The sequence below is a fragment of the Panulirus ornatus genome, chromosome 14 (genome assembly GCF_036320965.1).
Source record: "Panulirus ornatus isolate Po-2019 chromosome 14, ASM3632096v1, whole genome shotgun sequence".
Lineage (NCBI taxonomy): Eukaryota > Metazoa > Arthropoda > Malacostraca > Decapoda > Palinuridae > Panulirus > Panulirus ornatus.
In genome coordinates, this window is record NC_092237.1 from 44,709,871 (window position 1) to 44,730,064 (window position 20,194).

At 40.0% G+C, this 20,194-nt stretch overlaps 1 protein-coding gene across 4 annotated transcripts in view; it reads right to left on the bottom strand.

Annotated features, from left to right (window-relative positions):
- Positions 1–20,194, bottom strand: part of PCB (Pyruvate carboxylase) — a 437,613-nt gene that overhangs the window by 117,802 nt on the left and 299,617 nt on the right. For all 4 annotated transcript variants that reach the window (XM_071669755.1, XM_071669754.1, XM_071669756.1 and 1 more), the window contains 4 exons: positions 19,110–19,272; positions 12,863–13,045; positions 1,886–2,120; positions 615–781 (listed from right to left, as the gene is read on the bottom strand). In XM_071669755.1, coding sequence (XP_071525856.1) covers positions 615–781; positions 1,886–2,120; positions 12,863–13,045; positions 19,110–19,272 — 748 coding nt within the window. The remainder of the gene's footprint in view (positions 1–614; positions 782–1,885; positions 2,121–12,862; positions 13,046–19,109; positions 19,273–20,194) is intronic.

The following is a 20,194-nucleotide window of genomic DNA, read 5'->3' on the forward strand; positions in this document are numbered from 1 at the left end:
TGACCTAAGCATATGAAGATATGAAGTATGATAGAGTTCTTTCTGTTAACCATGAAGCAGTACTGTTAATCTTGAACAGGCCATATACCCTGGCAGCGTGGATCCATGGTAACTAACTCAATACAAATATTGTGTATTGTTGTAATGTCCTCACTCTATTATGGCATTTACATTTATGACTGTGTCTTTTGAATAAAAACAATCCCATAGCTAAATTGATTGCATCATATACACAACTGCAACAGATTATGTTCCAAATAATTTGATTCATCTCTGACTCTGACAAACATCCACACTTGGAAGAACATATATGAACAAATATGATTTAGGTTGAAGCAAAACTAACTCAGGTGTTCAACAAAATAAATGCTTGTAAAGGAGCTTGTCTGGAAACTCCACAATCTGTAACTAAATCAATAGTGCTGTAACACTTCCAGTATGCACTTGCTTCCTTACCTATACTGTACAAGGGTTATTCTAAAATCACAGACATATAAAATCCAAAGGTATCTAAGAAATATAGAAAAAGTTGACAAAAACACTCTAATGTGTGCAAACTGATGCTAAAGCTGTGCATATCACAAAGATATTCACACAAAAACTAAATCTCTTACCTTTAGAAGATCATGTGTACGGACTCTTGTAGCAAGAAGGGACTGGTGGGCATCTCTGAAGGTTGTATCCATCAGTAAGAGTCCCTTATGGTTTCTCACAGCCTTTGCAAAGCCCTCTGGCCCCTCAGCAACAAGGATGTCTTTGAAGCCCCGTGGAGGATCAGTAGCTGAAAGAGAAGTATATTTGAAGTCCATTGATAGTTACCAGGTTACAATTTACTAATGATGACTTACTTTTATTAATAATGACTTACAAACTCAATAAATCTGAATTTTGGGTAATGGGCCAAATTCAACCTAATCTGATATACTAGATGTCCTCTCCCACCCCTAAGGATTGAGGAAAAAGAATATAATCACTAGTCTTCTAGTGCACAGTAAATGACTAATAGTGGCAGGAGGAGGTGCCTGGAAATCCTCCACTCTTGTAATATCACTCAAAAAGTATGAACACAGTAAGGACCAAGTGAGGATTTTTCCCAAAAGGCTTTGTCCTTAGGGCATCTGAATAAGTAAGATGTAATCATGATGAAAAGAACAAAGATATAAATATCATGTTTAATGAAAGAAACCTAGCTGTTCTGGCTTAGCAAAACACAGTTGAAGGGTAAGAGGATAGTGTTTTAGGAATACTGAGGGGGTAAATTCCTGGGTAATAACAAGGCGCAAGTAAAGAAAAATGGCAACACTTCAGATGAGGAAAGAACTGCAGAACTGTGTTAAAGAAAGAAAGGATGCATGTTCAGTGTTAAAATGGGTTAGAATAAAAGTAAAATAAGAGAGGTGACTCATTGTTAGTGCTTATACACAAAGAATCAAGATGAGTGTTGGTACTAATGCACCAAAAATTAAGAGGAGTGAAGTACAAAGGAATGCTTTTGGGAGGAACCAAGTGAGTGTGAGTGAATGGGTGATGCATTTTAGTAAAATGCAGTAAAATGGGGAGGGGGTAGGCGGTTAAATGTATGACATCACATATAATAAAGGATGGTTAAGCTGTTGGGCAATTATATGAATGCCACTGAAGTGATCAGCCACTGTATTTCTCCGTCCCACTGCCTGACACAACTACTGAACAACTTTCAGTTCAGATCTGAATCATCTATGCTATGATTTACTTTCATTACAGTGCTGACATTTAAGAGTTTACCATCAGCATCAAGAAAGTAAAAAAAATATCTCTTATCTATGGCTGCAGGCTATATAAATAGAGAACACTATTCAATTAAATGTTCATATATAAGCAATCTTATTCATGTTTAACCACTTACCAGCAGGTGTTTCTGGTATCACAGCATAAATTTCTGCAGGCTTAAGACCTGTAGCAAGAGGGGTTAATGGTCCATTAACCAGAACATTTCCTAGGTAGTTAAGGAGCTTCTGTGCACGATTCTGAGATGGGTGAAACTGGAAGAGCTGAGGATTTTCATCGATGAATGTAGTATCAATGGTTCCATTAAGGAACTTTTGGTTCTCCAGCACATTCAACAAAAATGGAATATTGGTCTGGTGGAAGAAAATAAAAAAAAATTACTTTAAAGAAAACCAATAATGAAAATAAAACGTCATTAAGACATAACTAGCTAAGTAGTAATGATCTATGACAACAAATAAGTACAAAAAATGGATTGCGAGTCTAAGATTCACTTCACAGCTTACACATGGTGAGTTAAAGCTAAACATCCACAAAAGGTGAAAAACTTTCTACCCTTGCATTCACATCCAACATCATCCCATCCATAAACATATCAAATCTCTGGTACATCACAAACCCCTGCCATAGATCCATCTTAACCTGGAACCACTCTCTTCCTACTCACACACATGACTTAATCTCTTGATAAAAAACCTCACTGCATTTAGTAGCTTTCCTCCCATACCACATATTCATAAAATCTTCCATAAAGCATGCCTATCAACTCTACCGTATCCTCTCTCCATATCCATAAGCACCACATTCAGGTCCTTCTGTTTCTGTAAGTATTTCTCGTAAATATTCTTCAAAGCAAACACCTAAAAGCCACACTGTCCCTCCCTAATCGGAAGCTCTGTACATGCCACCACCCTATCAATCATCACTCTCCATACAACTTACCTGGTACACTCGGCAAACTTATACCAATATGATTTGAACATTCACTTATGTTCCCTTTGCCTTCATATATGGCATTATACAGGTACTCTACAAATCCTCAGTCACAATGAGAAATACATACACTGAATATCCTAACTGACCAATCAGCAACATAATCAACCCCTTTCCACAGAAATTAAACTGCAATCCAATCCACTCCAGCCACTCATCTGCACTTCATTTTATGCCATGCTTCCACCACCTCTTCTCTTTTCAATTAAACACTTTCTATGATTCTCTCATTTCGCATACATCCAAGTCCAGAACATCCCACATTTACCACCCCATCACTGAATACATGCAAAAATTTTCAAAATACCCACTTTTTACCCCCCTTCATCTCATTTCAGCCTGTTTCTACTTCTTCATTTGCCTCTTCACTGATATTCCAATTTGTTATCTTGTTTTTCTTACAGTATAAACCTCTCTGTGTTTCCTGGTACTCACTCCAGCTTATATCTCCCCTCTTTTCTTAGCCCCTGTATTTTCTTGTTGCTGCTTTTGCTTGCAAGTAAAACTTCTACACCCGTGTGTCGCAGAAGGCAACTAAAAGGAGTAGGAGCGAGTAGGTTGAACTCCTCACTTCCTGTATTACTTTCCAAAAAAAGGAGAGCAAGTGAGGAATTTTCCCTCTATGGCTTTGTTATCTGTTCTTGACACTACCTCACTAAAGCGGAAAATGGCGACCATGTATGGAAAAAAAAAAAAGTAATATATATATATATATATATATATCATTTTTATTTATCTATTATGCTTTGTCGCTGTCTCCTGCGTTTGCGAGGTAGCGCAAGAATACAGACGAAAGAAATGGCCCCCCCCCCAATACACATGTATATACATACGTCCACACACGCAAATATACATACCTACACAGCTTTCCATGGTTTACCCCAGACGCTTCACATGCACTGATTCAACCCACTGACAGCACGTCAACCCCGGTATACCACATCGATCCAATTCACTCTATTCCTTGCCCTCCTTTCACCCTCCTGCATGTTCAGGCCCCGATCGCACAAAATCTTTTTCACTCCATCTTTCCACCTCCAATTTGGTCTCCCACTTCTCCTCATTCCCTCCATCTCCGACACATATATCCTCTTGGTCAATCTTTCCTCACTCATTCTCTCCATGTGCCCAAACCATTTTAAAACACCCTCTTCTGCTCTCTCAACCACGCTCTTTTTATTTCCACACATCTCTCTTACCCTTACGTTACTTACTTGATCAAACCACCTCACACCACACATTGTCCTCACACATCTCATTTCCAGCACATACATCCTCCTGCGCACAACTCTATCCTTAGCCCACGCCTCGCAACCATACAACATTGTTGGAACCACTATTCCTTCAAACATACTCATTATTGCTTTCCGAGATAATGTTCTTGACTCACACACATTCTTCAAGGCTCCCAGGATTTTCGCCCCCTCCCCCACCCTATGATCCACTTCCGCTTCCATGGTTCCATCTGCTGCCAGATCCACTCCCAGATATCTAAAACACTTTACTTCCTCCAGTTTTTCTCCATTCAAACTTACCTCCCAATTGATTTGACCCTCAACCCTACTGTACCTAATAACCTTGCTCTTATTCACATTTACTCTTAACTTTCTTCTTTCACACTTTACCAAACTCAGTCACCAGCTTCTGCAGTTTCTCACATGAATCAGCCACCAGCGCTGTATCATCAGCGAACAACAACTGACTCACTTCCCAAGCTCTCTCATCCACAACAGACTTCATACTTGCCACTCTTTCCAAAACTCTTGCATTCACCTCCCTAACAACCCCATCCATAAACAAATTAAACAACCATGGAGACATCACACACCCCTGCCGCAAACCTACATTCACTGAGAACCAATCACTTTCCTCTCTTCCTACACGTACACATGCCTTACATCCTCGATAAAAACTTTTCACTGCTTCTAACAACTTGCCTACCACACCATATATTCTTAATACCTTCCACAGAGCATCTCTATCAACTCTATCATATGCCTTCTCCAGATCCATAAATGCGACATACAAATCCATTTGCTTTTCTAAGTATTTCTCACATACATTCTTCAAAGCAAACACATGATCCACACATCCTCTACCACTTCTGAAACCACACTGCTCTTCCCCAATCTGATGCTCTGTACATGCCTTCACCCTCTCAATCAATACCCTCCCATATAATTTACCAGGAATACTCAACAAACTTATACCTCTGTAATTTGAGCACTCACTCTTATCCCCTGTGCCTTTGTACAATGGCACTATGCACGCATTCTGCCAATCCTCAGGCACCTCACCATGAGTCATACATACATTAAATAACCTTACCAACCAGTCAATAATACAGTCACCCCCTTTTTTAATAAATACCACTGCAATACCATCCAAACCTGCTGCCTTGCCGGCTTTCATCTTCCGCAAAGCTTTTACTACCTCTTCTCTGTTTACCAAATCATTTTCCCTAACCCTCTCACTTTGCACACCACCTCGACCAAAACACCCTATATCTGCCATTCTATCATCAAACACATTTAACAAACCTTCAAAATACTCACTCCATCTCCTTCTCACATCACCACTACTTGTTATCACCTCCCCATTTGTGCCCTTCACTGAAGTTCCCATTTGCTCCCTTGTCTTACGCACTTTATTTACCTCCTTCCAGAACATCTTTTTATTCTCCCTAAAATTTAATGATACTCTCTCACCCCAACTCTCATTTGCCCTCTTTTTCACCTCTTGCACACTTTCTCTTGACCTCCTGTCCCTTTCTTTTATACATCTCCCACTCAATTGCATTTTTTCCCTGCAAAAATCGTCCAAATGCCTCTCTCTTCTCTTTCACTAATAATCTTACTTCTTCATCCCACCACTCACTACCCTTTCTAATCAACCCACCTTCAAAATACTCACTCCATCTCCTTCTCACATCACCAATACTTGTTATCACCTTCCCATTTGAACCCTTCACTGAAGTTCCCATTTGCTCCCTTGTCTCACGCACTTTATTTACCTCCTTCCAGAACATCTTTTTATTCTCCCTAAAATTTAATGATACTCTCTCACCCCAACTCTCATTTGCCCTCTTTTTCACCTCTTGCACACTTTCTCTTGACCTCCTGTCTCTTTCTTTTATACATCTCCCACTCAATTGCATTTTTTCCCTGCAAAAATCGTCCAAATGCCTCTCTCTTCTCTTTCACTAATAATCTTACTTCTTCATCCCACCACTCACTACCCTTTCTAATCAACCCACCTCCCACTCTTCTCATGCCACAAGCATCTTTTGCGCAATCCATCACTGATTCCCTAAATACATTCCATTCCTCTCCCACTCCCCTTACTTCCATTGTTCTCACCTTTTTCCATTCTGCACTCAGTCTCTCCTGGTACTTCCTCACACAAGTCTCATTCCCAAGCTCACTTACTCTCACCACCCTCTTCACCCCAACATTCACTCTTCTTTTCTGAAAACCCATACAAATCTTCACCTTAGCCTCCACAAGATAATGATCAGACATCCCTCCAGTTGCACCTCTCAGCACATAAACATCCAAAAGTCTCTCTTTCACGCGCCTGTCAATTAACACGTAATCCAATAACGCTCTCTGGCCATCTCTCCTACTTACATAAGTATACTTATGTATATCTCGCTTTTTAAACCAGGTATTCCCAATCATCAGTCCTCTTTCAGCACATAAATCTACAAGCTCTTCACCATTTCCATTTACAACACTGAACACCCCATGTATACCAATTATTCCCTCAACTGCCACATTACTCACCTTTGCATTCAAATCACCCAACACTATAACCCGGTCTCGTGCATCAAAACCACTAACACACTCATTCAGCTGCTCCCAAAACACTTGCCTCTCATGATCTTTCTTCTCATGCCCAGGTGCATATGCACCAATAATCACCCATCTCTCTCCATCAACTTTCAGTTTTACCCATATTAATCGAGAATTTACTTTCTTACATTCTATCACATACTTCCACAACTCCTGTTTCAGGAGTACTGCTACTCCTTCCCTTGCTCTTGTCCTCTCACTAACCCCTGACTTTACTCCCAAGACATTCCCAAACCACTCTTCCCCTTTACCCTTGAGCTTCGTTTCACTCAGAGCCAAAACATCCATATATATATATATATATATATATATATATATTTTTTTTTTTTTTTATACTTTGTCGCTGTCTCCCGCGTTTGCGAGGTAGCGCAAGGAAACAGACGAAAGAAATGGCCCAACCCCCCCCCCATACACATGTATATACATACGTCCACACACGCAAATATACATACCTACACAGCTTTCCATGGTTTACCCCAGACGCTTCACATGCCTTGATTCAATCCACTGACAGCACGTCAACCCCGGTATACCACATCGCTCCAATTCACTCTATTCCTTGCCCTCCTTTCACCCTCCTGCATGTTCAGGCCTCGATCACGCAAAATCTTTTTCACTCCATCTTTCCACCTCCAATTTGGTCTCCCTCTTCTCCTCGTTCCCTCCACCTCTGACACATATATCCTCTTGGTCAATCTTTCCTCACTCATTCTCTCCATGTGCCCAAACCACTTCAAAACACCCTCTTCTGCTCTCTCAACCACGCTCTTTTTATTTCCACACATCTCTCTTACCCTTACGTTACTCACTCGATCAAACCACCTCACACCACACATTGTCCTCAAACATCTCATTTCCAGCACATCCATCCTCCTGCGCACAACTCTATCCATAGCCCACGCCTCGCAACCATACAACATTGTTGGAACCACTATTCCTTCAAACATACCCATTTTTGCTTTCCGAGATAATGTTCTCGACTTCCACACATTCTTCAAGGCCCCCAGAATTTTCGCCCCCTCCCCCACCCTATGATCCACTTCCGCTTCCATGGTTCCATCCGCTGCCAGATCCACTCCCAGATATCTAAAACACTTCACTTCCTCCAGTTTTTCTCCATTCAAACTCACCTCCCAATTGACTTGACCCTCAACCCTGCTGTACCTAATAACCTTGCTCTTATTCACATTTACTCTTAACTTTCTTCTTCCACACACTTTACCAAACTCAGTCACCAGCTTCTGCAGTTTCTCACATGAATCAGCCACCAGTGCTGTATCATCAGCGAACAACAACTGACTCACTTCCCAAGCTCTCTCATCCCCAACAGACTTCATACTTGCCCCTCTTTCCAAAACTCTTGCATTTACCTCCCTAACAACCCCATCCATAAACAAATTAAACAACCATGGAGACATCACACACCCCTGCCGCAAACCTACATTCACTGAGAACCAATCACTTTCCTCTCTTCCTACACGTACACATGCCTTACATCCTTGATAAAAACTTTTCACTGCTTCTAACAACTTGCCTCCCACACCATATATTCTTAATACCTTCCACAGAGCATCTCTATCAACTCTATCATATGCCTTCTCCAGATCCATAAATGCGACATACAAATCCATTTGCTTTTCTAAGTATTTCTCACATACATTCTTCAAAGCAAACACCTGATCCACACATCCTCTACCACTTCTGAAACCACACTGCTCTTCCCCAATCTGATGCTCTGTACATGCCTTCACCCTCTCAATCAATACCCTCCCATATAATTTACCAGGAATACTCAACAAACTTATACCTCTGTAATTTGAGCACTCACTCTTATCCCCTTTGCCTTTGTACAATGGCACTATGCACGCATTCCGCCAATCCTCAGGCACCTCACCATGAGTCATACATACATTAAATAACCTTACCAACCAGTCAACAATACAGTCATCCCCTTTTTTAATAAATTCCACTGCAATACCATCCAAACCTGTTGCCTTGCCGGCTTTCATCTTCCGCAAAGCTTTCACTACCTCTTCTCTGTTTACCAAATCATTTTCCCTAACCCTCTCACTTTGCACACCACCTCGACCAAAACACCCTATATCTGCCACTCTATCATCAAACACATTCAACAAACCTTCAAAATACTCACTCCATCTCCTTCTCACATCACCACTACTTGTTATCACCTCCCCATTTGCGCCCTTCACTGAAGTTCCCATTTGCTCCCTTGTCTTACGCACTTTATTTACCTCCTTCCAGAACATCTTTTTATTCTCCCTAAAATTCAATGATACTCTCTCACCCCAACTCTCATTTGCCCTTTCTTTCACCTCTTGCACCTTCCTCTTGACCTCCTGTCTCTTTCTTTCATACATCTCCCACTCAATTGCATATATAATATATATATATATATATATATATATATATATATATATATATATATATATATATATATATATATATCTTTTTTTTTTCTTTCAAACTGTTCGCCATTTCCCGCATTAGCGAGGTAGCGTTAAGAACAGAGGACTGGGCCTTTGAGGGAATACCCTCACCTGGCCCAATTCTCTGTTCCTTCTTTTGGAAAATTAAAAAGAAAAACGAGAGGGGAGGATTTCCAGCCCCCCGCTCCCTCCCCTTTTAGTCGCCTTTTACGACACGCAGGGAATACGTGGGAAGTATTCTTTGTCCCCTATCCCCAGGGAAAATATATATATATATATATATATATATATATATATATACATATATATATATATATATATATATATATATATATATATATATATATATATATAATTTTTTTTTTTTTTGCGTTGTCTCCCGCGTTTGCGAGGTAGCGCAAGGAAACAGACGAAAGAAATGGCCCAACCCACCCACATATACATGTATATACATACGTCCACACACGCAAATATAATTACCTACACAGCTTTCCATGGTTTACGCCAGACGCTTCACATGCCCTGATTCAATCCACTGACAGCACGTCAACCCCGGTATAACACATCGATCCAATTCACTCTATTCCTTGCCCTCCTTTCACCCTCCTTCATGTTCAGGCCCCGATCACACAAAATCTTTTTCACTCCATCTTTCCTCCTCCAATTTAGTCTCCCACTTCTCCTCGTTCCCTCCACCTCCGACACATATATCCTCTTGGTCAATCTTTCCTCACTCATTCTCTCCATGTGCCCAAACCATTTCAAAACACCCTCTTCTGCTCTCTCAACCACACTCTTTTTATTTCCACACATCTCTCTTACCCTTACGTTACTTACTCGATCAAACAACCTCACACCACACATTGTCCTCAAACATCTCATTTCCAGCACATCCATCCTCCTGCGCACAACTCTATCCATAGCCCACGCCTCGCAACCATACAACATTGTTGGAACCACTATTCCTTCAAACATACCCATTTTTGCTTTCCGAGATAATGTTCTCGACTTTCACACATTCTTCAAGGCTCCCAGGATTTTTGCCCCCTCCCCACCCTGTGATCCACTTCCGCTTCCATGGTTCCATCCGCTGCCAGATCCACTCCCAGATATCTAAAACACTTTACTTCCTCCAGTTTTTCTCCATTCAAACTTACCTCCCAATTGACTTGAGCCTCAACCCTACTGTACCTAATAACCTTGCTCTTATTCACATTTACTCTTAACTTTCTTCTTTCACACACTTTACCAAACTCAGTCACCAGCTTCTGCAGTTTCTCACATGAATCAGCCACCAGCGCTGTATCATCAGCGAACAACAACTGACTCACTTCCCAAGCTCTCTCATCCCCAACAGACTTCATACTTGCCCCTCTTTCCAAAACTCTTGCATTTACCTCCCTAACAACCCCATCCATAAACAAATTAAACAACCATGGAGACATCACACACCCCTGCCGCAAACCTACAATCACTGAGAACCAATCACTTTCCTCTCTTCCTACACGTACACATGCCTTACATCCTCGATAAAAACTTTTCACTGCTTCTAACAACTTTCCTCCCACACCATATATTCTTAATACCTTCCACAGAGCATCTCTATCAACTCTATCATATGCCTTCTCCAGATCCATAAATGCTACATACAAATCCATTTGCTTTTCTAAGTATTTCTCACATACATTCTTCAAAGCAAACACCTGATCCACACATCCTCTACCACTTCTGAAACCACACTGCTCTTCCCCAATCTGATGCTCTGTACATGCCTTCACCCTCTCAATCAATACCCTCCCATATAATTTACCAGGAATACTCAACAAACTTATACCTCTGTAATTTGAGCACTCACTCTTATCCCCTTTGCCTTTGTACAATGGCACTATGCACGCATTCCGCCAATCCTCAGGCACCTCACCATGAGTCATACATACATTAAATAACCTTACCAACCAGTCAACAATACAGTCACCCCCTTTTTTAATAAATTCCACTGCAATACCATCCAAACCTGCTGCCTTGCTGGCTTTCATCTTCCGCAAAGCTTTCACTACCTCTCCTCTGTTTACCAAATCATTTTCCCTAACCCTCTCACTTTGCACACCACCTCGACCAAAACACCCTATATATATATATATATATATATATATATATATATATATATATATATATATATATAGAGCAGTGTGGTTTCAGAAGTGGTAGAGGATGTGTGGATCAGGTGTTTGCTTTGAAGAATGTATGTGAGAAATACTTAGAATAGTAAATGGATTTGTATGTAGCATTTATGGATCTGGAGAAGGCATATGATAGAGTTGATAGAGATGCTCTGTGGAAGGTATTAAGAATATATGGTGTGGGAGGCAAGTTGTTAGAAGCATTGAAAAGTTTTTATCGAGGATGTAAGGCATGTGTACGTGTAGGAAGAGAGGAAAGTGATTGGTTCTCAGTGAATGTAGGTTTTCGGCAAGGGTATGTGATGTCTCCATGGTTGTTTAATTTCTTTATGGATGGGGTTGTTAGGGAGGTGAATGCAAGAGTTTTGGAAAGAGGGGCAAGTATGATGTCTGTTGGGGATGAGAGAGCTTGGGAAGTGAGTCAGTTGTTGTTCGCTGATGATACAGCGCTGGTGGCTGATTCATGTGAGAAACTGCAGAAGCTGGTGACTGAGTTTGGTAAAGTGTGTGAAAGAAGAAAGTTGAGAGTAAATGTGAATAAGAGCAAGGTTATTAGGTACAGTAGGGTTGAGGCTCAAGTCAACTGGGAGGTAAGTTTGAATGGAGAAAAACTGGAGGAAGTAAAGTGTTTTAGATATCTGGGAGTGGATCTGGCAGCGGATGGAACCATGGAAGCGGAAGTGGATTATAGGGTGGGGGAGGGGGCGAAAATTCTGGGAGCCTTGAAGAATGTGTGGAAGTCGAGAACATTATCTCGGAAAGCAAAAATGGGTATGTTTGAAGGAATAGTGGTTCCAACAATGTTGTATGGTTGCGAGGCGTGGGCTATGGATAGAGTTGTGCGCAGGAGGATGGATGTGCTGGAAATGAGATGTTTGAGGACAATGTGTGGTGTGAGGTGGTTTGATCGAGTAAGTAACGTAAGGGTAAGAGAGATGTGTGGAAATAAAAAGAGCGTGGTTGAGAGAGCAGAAGAGGGTGTTTTGAAATGGTTTGGGCACATGGAGAGAATGAGTGAGGAAAGATTGACCAAGAGGATATATGTGTCAGAGGTGGAGGGAACGAGGAGAAGTGGGAGACCAAATTGGAGGTGGAAAGATGGAGTGAAAAAGATTTTATGTGATCAGGGCCTGAACATGCAGGAGGGTGAAAGGAGGGCAAGGAATAGAGTGAATTGGATCGATGTGGTATACCGGGGTTGACGTGCTGTCAGTGGATTGAATCAGGGCATGTGAAGCGTCTGGGGTAAACCATGGAAAGCTGTGTAGGTATGTATATTTGCGTGTGTGGACGTATGTATATACATGTGTATGGGGGTGGGTTTTGCCATTTCATTCGTCTGTTTCCTTGCGCTACCTTGCGAACGCGGGAGACAGCGACAAAGGAAAAGAAAAAAAAAATATATATGTGTGCATTTGAGAAGACTGGCCATTCTTCCTCTGTTTCCTGGTGCTACCTTGCTGATGCAGGAAACAGCAATCAAGTATAATAAGAAAATAATAATAATAATCTTTTTTGTTTCATACTTGTTTGCCATTTCTTATGTTAGTGAGTTATCACAAGGAACACATAAAAGTTAAAATGAGACCTATCTAAAGGCAGTTATTATTACATTACTTACCTTAACACCTCGTATTCTGAATTCACGGAGAGACCGATTCATTTTGGAAGCAGAGGCATGCAAGTCAGATGCTCTTGATATGACTTTCACAAGCAAGGAATCATAGTATGGAGATATGATGGCTCCAGCAAAAGCAGAGGCACCATCTAAGCGAATGCCCATGCCTTCTCCACTACGAAATACCTGAGTAATATGAGAAATCCTAAGAAATGGTAATAATTCCAATCCCTAAACTAATCCATATAACTTCCGAGTATGATGTTTTTACAACTTATGAGGTTTAAACAAAGCATAGACAAATAATAAATCTTTTTTCACAAAAAAATTCTTAGTTCATTTTCGTCGTACTGGACTGGAGAAAGGAGCAAAGGAGGACAAAAAACTTCCATTCTTTTCACTCAATTTTCCATGTCATTTTCTCTTTTACCATCTGTCATTTCTAGCACTCAGGAAATCTATACCTTTACCCTATCATATTAGCAATCTTTTACTTTTGAGGAAAAATCAAATGCATCATCAATACCAAAATATGGTTACTGCACACTTTCAAACATCTTTACTTTTTGGATCCAACATGAATACCTAAAAGATCTGATCCTGTAATATATAAGACAACAGCCATTTGCTTGTAGTAAGAGAAATGAAAAATTATAAATGTAGGTATTTAATCAATTAATGTCAATTACATATCAGAGTGCCGCTAAGGGGAAGTACAAGGCTGTCTTTTTTCTTCTTTCTGTTCTTACAATTTCCTTTAAACTGGTATGGCCTATTTCTCTATCTTTCATTTTTCCCTTTCATGTTTTCTCTATTCTGCTTACCTACTTCCAACCTTCCCCTGTTGTACACCTCCTGAGGCAGTGCACATCTATTTCAATGACTTTAATTTCATAAAGTACGGAATCAGTGAATACTACACAGTGACCAGCATATCAAGGAGAAGAATTCTTTAGCATATGTTTTACTGTACTGCTGTTGGGTTTATATTTCTGCATGTGGAAATGGTTATCAAACTTCAGTGGAATGTATATGAACATAAACTAAATTGTAGAAATGCATTCCTATGGCCTGTTGAGAGCAAAGAACCAAATGCATCCTAGCGATACTCCCTAATTAAGTGGTTATCTCTTAAGACAACTGGTTAGACATTGCTTTAATTCCTGTCTGAGTTTTTCTTGATAGCATGTATGGCTGACTCATTCACCCAGTACATCATATCAGGTACTGATACCATTTCAAAGTGTTCTTAACATCACCAACTTCATTTGTAGCATCATTTTCATCCTCTGCTTCTTTATAGGGTGGGCTCCATTTCTTAAAGAATTCGATGGATACTTTGGTGGAGCTACTCTCAATCTCAAACTGAAAAGCCAGTCACTGTGCTGTGTTCTGATGAATTAGGCATGATATTGGTATTCTGGCAGTGTGCAATAGGTTTTCCAATGATACTTTGTGCATGAAGCATAAGAATAACTCAGTGCACTTGTTTTTTTTTTTTTTTTTTTTTTTTTTTTTTATACTTTGTCGCTGTCTCCCGCGTTTGCGAGGTAGCGCAAGGAAACAGACGAAAGAAATGGCCCAACCCCCCCCCCCCATACACATGTACATACACTCGTCCACACACGCAAATATACATACCTACACAGCTTTCCATGGTTTACCCCAGACGCTTCACATGCCTTGCTTCAATCCACTGACAGCACGTCAACCCCTGTATACCACATGACTCCAATTCACTCTATTTCTTGCCCTCCTTTCACCCTCCTGCATGTTCAGGCCCCGATCACACAAAATCTTTTTCACTCCATCTTTCCACCTCCAATTTGGTCTCCCTCTTCTCCTCGTTCCCTCCACCTCCGACACATATATCCTCTTGGTCAATCTCTCCTCACTCATTCTCTCCATGTGCCCAAACCATTTCAAAACACCCTCTTCTGCTCTCTCAACCACGCTCTTTTTACCTCCACACATCTCTCTCACCCTTACGTTACTTACTCGATCAAACCACCTCACACCACACATTGTCCTCAAACATCTCATTTCCAGCACATCCATCCTCCTGCGCACATCTCTATCCATAGCCCACGCCTCGCAACCATACAACATTGTTGGAACCACTATTCCCTCAAACATACCCATTTTTGCTTTCCGAGATAATGTTCTCGACTTCCACACATTTTTCAAGGCTCCCAAAATTTTCGCCCCCTCCCCCACCCTATGATCCACTTCCGCTTCCATGGTTCCATCCGCTGACAGATCCACTCCCAGATATCTAAAACACTTCACTTCCTCCAGTTTTTCTCCATTCAAACTCACCTCCCAATTGACTTGACCCTCACCCCTACTGTACCTAATAACCTTGCTCTTATTCACATTTACTCTCAACTTTCTTCTTCCACACACTTTACCAAACTCAGTCACCAGCTTCTGCAGGTTCTCACATGAATCAGCCACCAGCGCTGTATCATCAGCGAACAACAACTGACTCACTTCCCAAGCTCTCTCATCCCCAACAGACCTCATACTTGCCCCTCTTTCCAGGACTCTTGCATTTACCTCCCTTACAACCCCATCCATAAACAAATTAAACAACCATGGAGACATCACACATCCCTGCCGCAAACCTACATTCACTGAGAACCAATCACTTTCCTCTCTTCCTACACGTACACATGCCTTACATCCTCGATAAAAACTTTTCACTGCTTCTAACAACTTGCCTCCCACACCATATATTCTTAATACCTTCCACAGAGCATCTCTATCAACTCTATCATATGCCTTCTCCAGATCCATAAATGCTACATACAAATCCATTTGCTTTTCTAAGTATTTCTCACATACATTCTTCAAAGCAAACACCTGATCCACACATCCTCTACCACTTCTGAAACCGCACTGCTCTTCCCCAATCTGATGCTCTGTACATGCCTTCACCCTCTCAATCAATACCCTCCCATATAATTTACCAGGAATACTCAACAAACTTATACCTCTGTAATTTGAGCACTCACTCTTATCCCCTTTGCCTTTGTACAATGGCACTATGCACGCATTCCGCCAATCTCAGGCACCTCACCATGAGTCATACATACATTAAATAACCTTACCAACCAGTCAACAATACAGTCACCCCCTTTTTTAATAAATTCCACTGCAATACCATCCAAACCTGCTGCCTTGCCGGCTTTCATCTTCCGCAAAGCTTTTACTACCTCTTCTCTGTTTACCAAATCATTTTCCCTAACCCTCTCACTTTGCACACCACCTCGACCAAAACACCCTATATCTGCCACTCTGTCATCAGACACATTCAACAAACCTTCAAAATACTCATTCCATCTCCTTCTCACATCACCGCTACTTGTTATCACCTCCCCATTTACGCCCTTCACTGAAGTTCCCATTTGCTCCCTTGTCTTACGCACCCTATTTACCTCCTTCCAGAACATCTTTTTATTCTCCCTAAAATTTACTGATAGTCTCTCACCCCAACTCTCATTTGCCTTTTTTTTTCACCTCTTGCACCTTTCTCTTGACCTCCTGTCTCTTTCTTTTATACTTCTCCCACTCAATTGCATTTTTTCCCTGCAAAAATCGTCCAAATGCCTCTCTCTTCTCTTTCACTAGTACTCTTACTTCTTCATCCCACCACTCACTACCCTTTCTAAACAGCCCACCTCCCACTCTTCTCATGCCACAAGCATCTTTTGCGCAATCCATCACTGATTCCCTAAATACATCCCATTCCTCCCCCACTCCCCTTACTTCCATTGTTCTCACCTTTTTCCATTCTGTACACAGTCTCTCCTGGTACTTCCCCAAACAGGTCTCCTTCCCAAGCTCACTTACTCTCACCACCTTCTTCACCCCAACATTCACTCCTCTTTTCTGAAAACCCACACTAATCTTCACCTTAGCCTCCACAAGATAATGTGCACTTACAAGTGCACTTGTAAACAGATAAATTTAAGTTTCTTATGTTTACGATTTTGATTTACACTGTACTTGTACTCAAACACTTTCCAATTAATCATCTGAGAAAAAAACTAAAATACTTCTTGACAGAAAATTCCACTATAAAATTCACATGAATGTCCATTTTATCAAATCACTGGATTAAAACAATTCTATTAATTTTTATGTACATTTCAAAATGAATGACAAAAATGCTGGCAATCTTTCAAGAACTAGCAACATAAAAATCTGAAAATTAGAGTGAAATTTTGGAAACCTTTGTAATAAAACAAAATATGAGATCATATTCTTTGATTTAACAGGCAAAGAACCTAGACCAGTGTGAAAATAATAAATACTGAATCTAAATATAGAGATGCAATGAAATATATGTAGCAACAAGCTGATATCACTTCATTCTATAATAATTCAAATTATGGTCCTCTGTTACTCTTTTGTTATCATTTAATTAGTATGAAAGATAATTTTTTCATTTGTAATCATGTGTTCTTTAAACTACAATATAATCCAGCTATATCAATAAAATTAAAGTTTAATAACTGATGTAATTTGGATAACATGTTAGAACTATCTAAAAATACCACACCCTGAAACCCTATTTCACTACTAAAAATTTCCACGATCATTTCTTAATTAGTAAGAAAGATAATTTTTTCATTTGTAATCATGAGTTCTTTAAACTATAAACTACAAAAATAATTCAACTATGTCCATAAAATTAAACAATTTAATAAATGAAGTAGTTTGGATAACACGATAGAACCATTTAAAAATATCAAACTCCCGAAACCCTGTTTAACGACTAAAAAAAAGTCAATTTGTTGAATGTAGGCGTCCCCTAAATCTCTATCCCAGCGTGAGTGGAGCAAACTGCCAATTCCCTTATTACACTACAATATCCTCAGTTGCCGTGAATGTGGGAATAATGCAAAAAAAATCTCTAAGGTATGCCTGTCCTGCAGAATGAGAAAAAGTCTCCAAGATAAGTCTAAGAAAATCACAGTTAGGACCTACCACTTCTCAGTATTACCCATAAAGAAGAGATGGCCTTCCCCATCCTTTGCTAACTGGCCAATATCATTTTATGGCCACCTTTAGCCTAATAAAGACAATAAAAGTTGTATCATCATCAAACCCCTCACTCCTAGCCACTCAAGCACCACAGACATCTCTGAATTATATACAATAGCCAGATACAGAAATATTCTCTTTGATGACAATCTTTTATGGGTGAATATAACCCTAAACCATAGACTGGCAAAGAAAAGAGTACCAGTTTTAGAAAAATCCATACTGTCATCCACTAATGGAAGACTTTATCAAGAGGGGATCATGTCTAATGCCCATATATCTCTCCAAAAGGAATTTTGGGCTTCACTAGAAATTACTGAAAGGACCATTTCTTTGGGCACCATGGAACTCTAAAACCCCTTTGGCAAGGAATACCTCTACATGGATTAAGGAAATTCTTTTGGTTCAACTTGGGTTATGTACTAAAGCACATAATGTGAGGAAAGTGGCTTCTATCATAAACTTACTCAGAAACTTCTGAAAGAGAATTTAAGAAAAGTCTTTAGAACTTATCTACCCCCTGTACAAAATGGTAACTTAGATTAGATGCTTTTGATTTGACCTATGTGGCACAGGGGCTTCATCCTTCAGAAAGAACAGGTTCCAGTGTATTTCCAAATAACCAAGAAAGGCAACTATGCATCAGCATGTTTGACAAGAGGGTACAATCTTTCAGTGTATACAAATGCCAAGTGCTTCCCTTCCTGAGTGCTTAAACCAACTGGAAATTCTTCAAAATGCACTTTGAAAAATACAGGCAAGTTTCTAATATCATTATGTAAAATGCACAATCATCAAACTATTTGAAAAATGTATTACATAGGCAATTCTGCTCCCCATAAAAAATGTGGACTTTTATCAACAAAAGGAAACAGATATTCACGTATTTCTATGAAAAAATTTCTGAAAAAATACAATCATGTATCTTTCCACTAAAAACATATCTGTGCTTGATGAAATCTTTATCCTATGGAGTTCACTTTTAAAGTGTGTCATGCACAAGTAGGTATTTCATATGAAAACAGAAATCATCTTGTTTAGTGATAAATGCAAAACATAAATAAGGATTATAGATTACCACTATGGAGTCTTCTGATTATATTAAACGATCAAAATACTTGAGGAAAAAATATCAAATTCATCAGTGAGCAATAACCAATATCATAGTTATTATACTAAGATGATGATGAAACCATACCTCCAATCTCCCAGTATCTGGCTGGAAGCTTTTTGCAGGATCTTCTGTTGTGACACGACACTGGATTGCACAGCCCTGAGCAGTAATCTTATCTTGGGTCATGCCCAGTTCAGGAAGAGTCATACCTTCTGTGATGCGGATCTGAGACTGAACCAAGTCAATCCTAAAGGTGAAAGAAAAGTAATCTTTTTTTGGCTTGTTTCTCCACTATGCTTGTTAGTCAATGATAATAAAGCCACAACATTTTTGGCATGAAGTCCAATGGAAAATCAGAAAATACATTTTTCTCTGAATAAAATACAGTATGACATCAAATGTACTGTAAAACCTATGAAAAATATTGTAACTTACTCGAATCTGCCACCAGTGTCATGTCATCAACATAGAACAATTAACTCATCTCCCTAGCATCCTCACCTCTGCCACACTGCAGATCTAAAACCCTTGTATCCACTTCCCTCACCACCCCATCCATAAACAGATCAGCCATGCTAGCAGCAAACACTAGGAACCACTCACTCTCCTTTCCTCCCACGTCATATATCCGTAACATCTTCATCAATGTTTACATTTGTTCTCTTGTTATTCTCAAGCTATTAATCTCCTTTGAAAAAATGTTCTAATTTTTCCAGAAGTCTGCTGATACTCGCTCATCCCAACTTTCACAGGCCCTCTTTTTAAGTCCCTGCATTTTCTTGACCTCCTGCTGTTTTCTCTTGTACATCCAACAAACACTTGAACTCCTTCCCAGAGAGTAATGCCCAGGCACCTCTTTTCTCTTTCACAAACAACTTAACTTCTTTATCACACCACCCACTACTTTTTCTTACATGCCCATGTCCCACATGCCAAACACTTTTCTTGCACATCGACACTTTTTCTCCAAATACTTCCCATACCACACTCACTCCCCTAGTTTTAATTACTACCTTTTACCATTCTCCACTCAATCTCTCCTAGTATCTCTTCAGAAAAGCCTTTTTTCTAAGCTCATTTATTTTCACCATCCTTTTCTTAACCAACATATTTCATCTTTTCCTAAAGCCTCTACAAATCGTCACCCTTCACCTCTTCAAAACAATGAA